This window comes from Crocuta crocuta, unplaced genomic scaffold (assembly GCF_008692635.1).
Source record: "Crocuta crocuta isolate KB4526 unplaced genomic scaffold, BGI_CrCroc_1.0 scaffold113, whole genome shotgun sequence".
In the NCBI taxonomy this organism is placed as follows: domain Eukaryota; kingdom Metazoa; phylum Chordata; class Mammalia; order Carnivora; family Hyaenidae; genus Crocuta; species Crocuta crocuta.
This window is the reverse complement of record NW_027530368.1, coordinates 11,067,600-11,078,363: the sequence shown is the minus strand read 5'-3', so window position 1 is coordinate 11,078,363 and position 10,764 is coordinate 11,067,600. Positions and strand designations below refer to the sequence as shown.

The 10,764-nt window shown below is 34.5% G+C and overlaps 1 protein-coding gene across 3 annotated transcripts in view; it reads left to right on the top strand.

The window, feature by feature from the left end:
- Positions 1-10,764, top strand: part of EHBP1 (EH domain binding protein 1) — a 350,991-nt gene that overhangs the window by 281,775 nt on the left and 58,452 nt on the right. For 2 of the 3 annotated variants that reach the window (XM_077766441.1, XM_077766439.1), the window contains one exon: positions 9,457-9,604. In XM_077766441.1, the coding sequence (XP_077622567.1) occupies positions 9,457-9,604 (148 nt within the window). The remainder of the gene's footprint in view (positions 1-9,456; positions 9,605-10,764) is intronic. The other variant, XM_077766440.1, reaches the window with a different exon arrangement.

Sequence of the window (10,764 nt, the reverse complement as noted above, 5' to 3'; positions counted from 1 at the left end):
AGTAATTTTAGAAAAATATAGTACTTACTAGGAATTCATATATATTAGTTTAATGAAGGAAAGAAAATGACCACTGACATAAAATATAAAATTTTATACCCCAGGTTGCTTCCAGAAACTTATGGAAAGTCATTTAGCAACATTAACTTGATCATACTGTTTTGTGCTTAGAATTCTTTATTTGTATAACATGGTATACCCGTACTCAGGCAAAACATATGTTGTAATAAAAAATAATTGTTGCTGTATCTTGAAACAAAGAGATCTATAAAAAACTTGGGTATGATATATTCAGTTTCATGAATTGAATACTAATGAAATCTAAATTCTTGAAATGAATGTCTCTTTTTTCTGGTTCAGTCCTTTTATATTTCCTATTCATATTTTAAAAACCAAATCTCAAACTTAAATTCACATTTTGTTTAATATTTTGCCTATGCATTTTAAACAAATCCAAAATTTAGTAGCTACTACAAAAATAAATGTAATCTCCCGGGTTGATCAAAGATTTAATCTGGCCAGATGGGGCAAACTTGAGAAAGATTTTGACTTTCCACTCTGTTTTGCAACAAGAAAGGCTGATTTTTTTTTCTTTCTTTCTTTGTTAGAAAAACAGAGATCAGGCCATCCCCAGAGAAATGAGCAGGTGTGGCCATTTATAAGCATGTCTGCTTATATTACAAACCAGCATAAGAAAAGTTTGAGTTGGGTTGAAAAGATCTGCTAAATAGTTGTAATGTTTTACCCTAAATCCTATTTATTCAGTCAAGAGCTGATCAAACTGGCAGTAAAATATCTAGTCTACTCAAACCTTTAAAGATCTTGTAATTTTATTTTTTATTTTCATTCTATCTTCAGTAGCAAGTGAATAGGTGCACTTTGGTAATCCTTGCCTCTGGACAAGCACAGAATTTTTTTTTTTTTTTTTTTTTTTTGGTCCTTTCTGAATGCCTAATAACAGAGCCTTGCTTCCTGTCTAATGATGAAAGGGTGACAGTCAAGTTCTTTCTCTTAGTTTACTATAAAATTAAGGAATTTCATGGACCATTTTGAGAACAGAATCTTGTGAAATACTAGCAGTATTAAGTAAAGCCCTTTTTAAAAAAAATTTAGATACATTAAATGTGTTTAACCCAATTAATAGAAGTCCAATTACAAGACTGAAAGTAACACAATTAAGCGCAAGATATTTTGTTATTAAGGGTTGTAAAGGATATGGAATTATGGGTTGCTAGATATAGGGTGCTTTGTTCTGCTATAAACACAAATTTACAAAGAGTAAAAACGCAAACTACATTATTTGAAATAATGTATTTTTAGTTTTGTTAGAGCTTATTTCACAAAAATGTGTGTAGACCTGTTTCTTAGATAGACTTTTCAATCTGTAATTTTCAACTGACTGAATAAAAATATTTAGCATTATGAAGGACACCCATGGGTGGGTAATGATCTCAGCAGCTACGCTGACAGTTTCTTATGTTCTAATTCACCTTCACAAATCCATGGCATCATTTTTTGGCTGAAGTAATGTCAGTTGGTGACATTTGCAGCAAGTATAAAAAGGACCCCCCATGGCAGCCATTTTTATTTGATTCTTAAGATCCAAAGGCTGCTGAAAGAACAATTGAATGAAGTTGAGGATTGGAGAAGCTTGATTTTCTTGTTCTCTGTGAAATGAAACTCTAGTCTTTTTCTTCCCCTTCCCCTTAAAAGCAAAAGTCTGCTAGGGGGTTGTAGCTGTGTCAAAGCCGCTGGGATGCTACTGCTGATCACTTTAATTACTACGACTAAGGAGGATAAAATTAAAAGTAGCACCATTGAAGCAGTGGAAGAAAGCTTGCCTAGATGTCGGTGAACTGTGAAATATAAAAATTGCATACCAATACATTTTTATGGAAAGGAAACAAGGAATTACATTACTTATTCTTGAAGAGTTTGTCCTTAAATTGTTCAGGTTTTACTAGTGCATCTATCTATGGCAGATTGTAGACCATTTCAGAACGATAAGGAAAATAGTAACTTGACATGCTATGAAATGGACTAAATATTTTTTCAGTTCATGTCCAGAGTGGTTAGTTCTGATCCATTTTCTGTATTTTAAAATACTTAAATTTGTTGTATTCAAATATAAGCTCTTTGCACCAGAACAGGACTTTTGCTTGATCCTGAAGACGTTAGCAAAGAGAAAGTAAAGCTTAAAGTACTACATTCAGCACTTTTGTGAAGGCTTATAATTGAAGGTTAGCAACCTAAGTTTTGAATGAATATAAACAAGTTAGTTTCTCCTCACCTCTGTGTATTCAGTAACACAAAGGGGAATTTATCCTGATTTGTAAAGCCCAAAAATAAGTAAAAAACTGAGTTTTTAAAAAATCACAGTAACAGTAGGGCCTCAGAAACATTCTCTGAACGCCAGTTATGTGATAGATAGGGCCAGTGCTTTGAAATCAGACAATGATTTTCATTTTTACTATGCCATTTACAAGATATATGACCTTGGGCAGTGTGTTTAAGTGTGATTCAATTTGTGTCAAATCAGAGAGATAGTAATTTACCTAACATAATTGTGATAATAAATGAAACAACATGTGTGAAAATACTGTGCACAGGCACAGAGGTAATATTTACTAAAAAAATTGTTATAACTTGTTTTGTAAAAAGATGGTTGTGGGGAGGGAGGTCTTCCAAAATTCCAGCTTTCATCAAACCCTCCAAAGACTGCATCCATCTTAACAAAAGCTAAATTATCCCACATAATGGTTTAATTCCAAATAATACTATACAGAAAAAGGTAAATGTCATCAGACCCATTCATAGAAATAGGAAACCTAATTACTTCAATTTACTTAAGTTTATTTAGACTAGGCAGGTAAATGAAAGATACATAAATTTCCTAATGTATTCAATTTCACGTATACTTTTTCTTTTTAATGACAGCAGTCTTCTAAGTTTAACTGCCTTACCTCTGCATCCCAGTGAAAAGATTCCTTTTTTTTTCCAGCAGACATAGTAAACAGGTGATTTATTTACAGCTATGAGTTTTTGTCTTTGTTGAATGCAGAACGGTCAGAACAAATTGCAATAACACATAGGTAGGTTTAAATAAACTATTATTGTGAGAAATACTCATTATCTACACATTTGCACAGTTTGTGTTGAATACCATACAAAAAAACTCATCATCCGTACTGTCTGGTCATTTTATTTCTTTGACATAAACAGTATGTCTCTTCTGAGTAAAAGATCCATAGATTTTGTTGCTAACTAATCTATAAGTATTACTGCAAAAACCAGCTTTTAATGGAGCTTATATATAAAAACTAAAATGAAATAGTTTTACTTATAATGAATCTGGAAATATTATCAATTAAATTAAAAATTGTTGCATAATCAATTGCTATAATTACAAGCTTTTCCTTTTGACCTTAACAATTAACTTCTATTTTCTCAGTTGGTTCTTTGTCTTAAGGGAAGTTAATGGGTAAGAAAACAAACAACTAGATACGCCATCCCACTGGAGAGCTCTAGGCCCAAGCAAAATTGTCTCTGTGGTGTTAGGACATTAGTAGAAAAGTAAATCAAGGCAATCTGATAGCGAACTAGAATTCTGTCAATCAGGCTCAAGATTTTGTGCTGTGTCCATAAACTTTGTTTACTGTAGGGTTTTATGAGTTGTAACCTGCCCTTGCAGTCTGTTAATGAGGCTAAATCTTGCTACTTGAGAATTGAATTACAGCACACCTCTGGGCTAATGGTTATAAACAGAAAGTCCCATTAGGGCTGCATTCTGATTTGTTCATTTGCATTTTTTTCTATTGTATAGAGAACAATGACGGGTAAATAGGTACAAACAAACAATTTACATGGAAATTGATAAAGTGTCCCTAATTAGTATTTAGAGTTGGTTTTCTTAATGATTGCCTGTGTTAAATTGCACTCTTGGTTAGCTCTCAGAAACATTTGCAGAGAGGAGTATTACTGGGGGAGGTGGGAGACCAAAAGGAGGTGGTAGCTTGTGAGAAAAAAATTAGGTTCTCATTTCATGTTTGGAAAGGTAGAATCATTTATTTCATTTTAACTCAGTTAAGATGACCCACGACCACTTCATCTTAGTCTGAATCACCAAATTCCAGCTCTGCAAGAAGTTATTATTCACGCGGTGAAATTCACTTAAACCCAGTTGCCTGCGGCATATCAAATAATGGTTTTTATTAGTGCTCTTAACTTTTCTTAAGTTTGAAAGATGAAAGTTTAGTAAAAGCTCAATTTTCCTCAGTTGGTCATGTAATTTGATACTTTTGGGGATCAAATAATTTGGTGGTTAAGAGCAATGGCTCTGTATTCTGACAGACCCTGGCTGGACTCCCACTTCTAGTTGGTGTGAATGTGGAATTCTGAGCCTGAATATTCTCATTGGTAAAAATCAGGGTGTAAAAATTAGATGAGATCATGCATATACCGCACTTAGTACATAAATGCCAAGAAATACTTAGCAGCCATTACCAAAATCGTCATTATTGAGCATACATCTCTTTTTATTCCTAGTATATTTTCCAAATTCAGAAATATTAGTGAACTGAGGATTTATGCATATTATTCCCCCCTCTTCAATCTCACCCTTCCCAATGCATTCTATTTCTCTAACTACAAATAAGCTTGTGACTGTAAATACTAGGACAATTACCCTTGAATGTTAGATCTCTCTTATTTTGCTCCTACTACAACTACCACCCATCCTAGGAAACCTACTGTCTCATCTTTTCCTTCTTTCACCCCAGGTTATTTTTTAAAATAACTTTTATTGTAAGAGTAGTACATGTGTATTATAGGAAACTAGTAAATGAAGACAAATGAAAGTAAGAAAACAAAAGTACCACATTTCCACACCTAGATATCTCCATCATACCAACTTTGAATACCCTTCCAAGTCTTTTTCTCTACATATATATGTGTATTTATTTTGCCAAAATGACAAAATGAGGTTATTACTACATAAATTATTTTTTTTTCAGTCAATTCCATTTGCTCTCGTTTAATACTATGGTTATATTCAGATTTCTGTAATTGATTCAGCAATGTCCCTTACAGCTGGTTTTTCCAAACCACTAGCTAACCTAGGACTATACGTTGTATCTGCTTAGGTTTCTTTTGGTGATGATAGTGACTGATTGGCTAGTTGGTTTTTGTTGTGTGTTTGTTTTCATAACTTATTAAAATGACCAGGTCGGTTATCCTCAATGTCATACCTTCTGGATTTATTTGGTTGCTTCCTTGCTGTGTCATTTATCATGTTACTCTATCCCCTGTGTATATGATAAACTGGAAGTTATATTGAAAGGCTTAGTGGATTCATTTTAAACATTTGAACTGGAATATTATTGGTGATGTGTACTTCACGTACTTCACAGCAAAAACATATAATACTATAACATCTGGTTGAACCAACATTAATGATGCCAAGACTGACCAATAGGTTAGTGTCCCCTAATCCCTAATGTAGTTCTGAGCTCTCCATTTACAAGTAGGCTTTCTCCTTGCAACTAGGAAGTAAACCATGTGGTGTTACTTAAGCATATGTTCCAATTACTATTGCTGTGTAAAAACTACCCCAAACTTTGTGGTGTTAAAAAAAAAATTATTCTTTTGCTCACAGATTCTGTGGGTCAGGACTTCAGACAGGACACCCTGGGGATGCTTTGTCTCTGTTGCACATTGCCTGGGGCTTCCACTAGGAAAGATTGACACTTGGGGTTTACTTAAAATGGCTAAAGGCTGACATCTTCTGAAAGCTTCTTCATTCATATATCTGATATGTGGGCCAAGGAAACTCAAGGCTTAACTTAGCTGGCATGACAGCTGGGTCACCAGAAAATAAAAAATGCAGGAATTTTAAGAGAACCAGGCAAAAAGGATATGGCCTTGGAAATCACCTCCAACACTGACATGTTCTACTTATTGTAATACAAGTCACTAAAGCTGGCCCAGATTCAAGGGAAGAGAAATTAAACTCTGCCTTTTGATGAGGGAGTGGCAAAGTCACATTGCAGAGAACATGTGGAATGAGAAATTCTGTCATGGCCATCTTTGGAAAATATAGTCTGCATAACATGACTATCTAGTTTCCCATCAGACATATATCAAAGAGCTTAAATAACTGTTGATAATCTATGCCAGAGTCATTCTTTTATGAATGACAAAGTTATGTTTTTGTAATTTTACCTTTTAAAAATTATAGCTGGTGTTATTTTATGAAGGGGAGCTTTTCTCATTGACAGGGACTATTTGGTTACCCTAAAATTCAGTTTTTACTGGGAGGACAAGATAATTGTTGGATTCTTTTCCTCTAATTGCCAATTTTCGGAGGAGCTGTCTTAACGGCTGCCTCAAATGAATTAATACATCCTTCTAAGAAACTTTAAAAATCTTTTCCTCATTCTTTTTTTTCACAAATCTTTTTTTTTCTACACCCAATGTGGGGCTCAAACTCATGACCCCAAGATTGATAGTCACATGTTCTACCAACTAAGTCAGCTAGGCACCCCTGGCTGAGAACTTTTTGAATATCACATTGAATTGATGACTTTTTCATTGATTCAACATGTGATTTCATTGATTCAGTTCACAGCAGTAATTGTTCTTTTTGATACTGAAAATGTTTGAGTTTGTTTACTGGGAGCTTCAAACATGCCTCTGGGTCCATTTGATACTCCTATTAATCTAGTCCCGTTAATTTTGACAGCTCTCATTTCCAGCCATCTCAGATGTGTGAAAGAATTGCCTAGGTTTGAGCTGCACCAATCTGTTGTCTTTCTTTGTCCCTAATAATATTGCCTACCGAGTTTAGTTGCCCTTTATAATCTTCAGACTCACTAACCTTTCACATTTACTACAGTTGTTTGCCTTCTTTTTCACGAGCATCCTGATCTCAGGATACGTGAGTGTTCTAGTTCTTCTTCTCTTTATCTCCTTTTCTTTTCTTATCTGAATATAGATGTTTTCCATGTTTGAGTCAGTAGCTGTCCTTTTTGTGTATAGTATCTCTTTATATGCTTTCATATACCCCTGTGATTTCAGCTCTGTAGTCCTTGTTTGACTTCACTTCTTAACATGAATTTCACTTCCCATCTACTACCTAACATCTTCACTCGCATGTCCAGCCAGTCTCTCCAGTTCAGTCTGCCTTACCCCAAATGTCCTCTCCCTCCCTTCCTATAGTTCCTTGGTTTATCTATTTTTGTTTTGCCACAGTTTTGCTGGTTGCCCAAGTTTAAAACTTCTGAGTCAACTTATTTCTTTCTTCCACGTCTAATCAGTTACCAAGAAATGGTATAGGTACCACTTCTACATCTAATATATTCTTACACTGTCTATTTCATTCCAGTTGGCACCATCCTACTTCTGGATCTCATTACAGCTTCCATGGGCTATTATAAGAACCTCCTGCCTAGTCTCTTTCCAGTTTCTCTATGCCAACCTATCTTATACACTACTGTCAGATTCGTCTTTCTCAAATAACACCTGTGATTGGTCATTCTAGACACCAAATAAACAAAAAAACAACACATGAAACCAAACTTTTTTTTTTAATGTCTATTTATTTTTCAGAGAGAATAAAAGCAGGGCAAGGGCAGAGAGAGGGAGACACAGAATCTAAAGCAGGCTTTAGGTTTTGAGCTGATAGCTCAGAATCTGACACGAGGCTCAAGCTCATAAACTGTGAGATCATGACCTGAGCCGAAGTTGGATGCTTAACTGACTGAGCCAGGCAACCCCAAAACCTCACTTTCTTTAGAATAAATCACCCTATTGGACAGGGATCCTATAGTCTTATCTGCCCAGCTTTATTTTTCTTGCCTTGTCTTTCTGTTATTATTTTTGTCCTAAGCTCAAGAAAACTAGACTAAATGCTTCTTTTCCACTGTACTTTCTTGCCTCTGTATCTGTGTATTGTTCCTACTTGTAGTTTTGACTACACTGACCCACCCAACTTCTGACTACCATCTCTATCCATTTTCAGTCCTGCTTTTTCTGCACTCAGTTCAAAAACCATGATGTCATGATACCCTCTGTTTGTCCCTCAGCCAAAAATGTTCTTTCTTCTGAACTCTTTGGTGCAATTTAATCAGATTTGCTTATTGTGGCCATTTTACCTTTCTTTCTATGTTATAAACATTTGAGTGTATAAATTACAAGTTTCCATTCTTGAAATTTCTATAGCAAGTACCAAGTACAAAAATGTACTAAAGACCAGAGATACAAAGATAAATTAGATGTAGCTCCTAATTCTACATGACTCCATTCTATTGAAAAGGAGGCATTTGTACATAGTTAAAATGTAAATTGACAAATAGTTTCAAAAGTAATAACACACACATGTGCCCGTGCGCACGCACACATGCACACTACTATAGTAACATACATAAAAGAGACTTTATTCCACCAGTGGGGAGGAGGGAATAATAGTTGGGAAATTTAGTGAATTTAAAATGAATCTTGAGAAATGAGTAGGAGTTAAATCAAATGAGAGAAGAACGTTCCAAGAGGAAATGACATATTCAAATCCCTGGGTACATGAAACTACACGACAGAAGCAATTCTGTATAAATAGATGAGAACTTTTATGGAGGTTGGGAGAGGTTAAGGGAAATTTACACTATAAGGATATGTTGAGGCCACATTATTTCAGGCTTCATTTTGTTAGGATGCCTTATTTTATATGTTTTCCAGTTTATAAAGCAATTTCATATTGATTATTTTAATTCATAATAGTACTTTTTTAGTAGGCAGAAATTTAGTTATTTCATACTCTGCAGTTTTTACTTAAATATAAAAACACCATGTTAGATTTTATTGTTTCTTTGTAATGGGCATTTGAGAGGGAGTAGGAATGGGGACAGTATATCAGTTAGCCAATTCTGATTTTAAAACTACGAACAACTATGACTTGTGGAACTAATATACTGTCTCTATTCCTACTCTAGCCCCCTAAAAATTCTGATTCATATATTTGATCATATGGTATAGCAGCATTTTCTATCAGAGATGTCTATTAGTGCTCTATACCTCTATTAGAAAATAGCAAGTTAAATTATATTTTAAAAAATAAGGAATTAATTGAAATTGTTTTTAGTATTCTGACTTTTTCTATAAGCCTGATTATTTTCTTAACAATAGGCCCTTCTAGTTTCTCAATAATAAATATTGCCCAGCGTTTTTTTAAAGACTAGTTTGAATTTTTAGCAGGCATTTTAATATAATAATTTGTAAATATTTTTTAAAAATCTGATTCTATGATGTCTTTTAAAAATGGTGTGACATCCAACTGATATAGAGCATCCTATTTATAATGTGGGCCAAGCACCATGCTGTAAACCAGTTACTATCATGATGATCAGATTGAAAATGAAATTGCATTTCTGTCAATTACTGAGTTGGCAACTGTTCAATATATCTTAGCAGCAAGATGAAGAGCGACGTCGGCAGCTGAGAGAGAGAGCTCGTCAGCTAATAGCAGAAGCTCGATCTGGAGTGAAGATGTCAGAACTTCCCAGCTATGGTGAAATGGCTGCAGAAAAGTTGAAAGAAAGGTCAAAGGCATCTGGAGGTGAGTTAAAGAATCTTGTATCATATTCTACAGACAACCTAGAAATCTGCAGTGGACCTTTTGGGACTTTTTATTCTTCAAAATGTTGCATCAAATACATAAAGTTTCTAACCTATTGATATGTTGTAAAGAACCTATAGGAAGCTTAGTAAATCTGATGATAACTATTGCTGTTTTCCAAATCAACTTTTTGGCTTAATTTTTACTTTCTTAGAAGTATTTTCTTAGAATATGATTTAGGAAAAAACTCATCTAGACTTTGGTTTGTGATTCCCTATGATGTCTCATTAATTACAGTTAGGAATGAATAAAATGCAATCAGGTCCTCAAAACACAGGTCACAAGACTTGTTAGTGGTGAGCTTTGACGTGAAAGATTTTTGCTTCGAATTAGATCTTTAGAAAGTAGCCCTAACAATGTTCTGGCCTTAGAGCCTGACACAGAAGAATTTTGAGTAAGTCCCATATCCATTTCTTCTTAGTCTCCTTATTCTAAGAAGATCTTCTTCAGTATCTGCAGAAATTATTTTAAGCTTGATGTTGGGACAAGGACTACATATTATATAACTAAAGACAATTTTGATTTTGCCTCCTAATGCTCACCTTGGGCATCTTTAACTTGGAACTTTTTATACTTTTGTTTAAGAGGAGTATATTCAAGAGGTCTGTGGGCTGGGGTTTTTTTTTTTACCCCCCAAGGTATATAACCTATTTATCTACCAAAACATGCTAGGTACTTGTCCTTAGTTAATCTTAGAATGCTAGCATCATTCTGAAGAGTAGGCAAGTGTGAACTTGAATAAGATCTTTGAGAACTGTAGCAGAGGTAAGCCATTTCTAGGTTGATGATAAGTTTCTTCAAAGTAAATTGAAATTTACTGCTGTTATTTCTAATTGATTCCATATATTAAAAACTTAGTCTTGTAGAGAATGCCAGCTAATGCCTGTAGTGTATAACTTTTTGTCCCATAAATCTGCAAGCTGCTTCCCTAAACAGCTGTGTGTCTGTCCCTCTGGTCTTGTCAGAATGTTCATATATTCTTAAAGCCTTCATCTTACTTTTCAACTCCCCTCATTCAGAATTTTTAATGCAGTTTCTACACTCTCTACTACAGTTTTATGGTAACATCAGTAACGACTCATGGCTACATACTTATATAA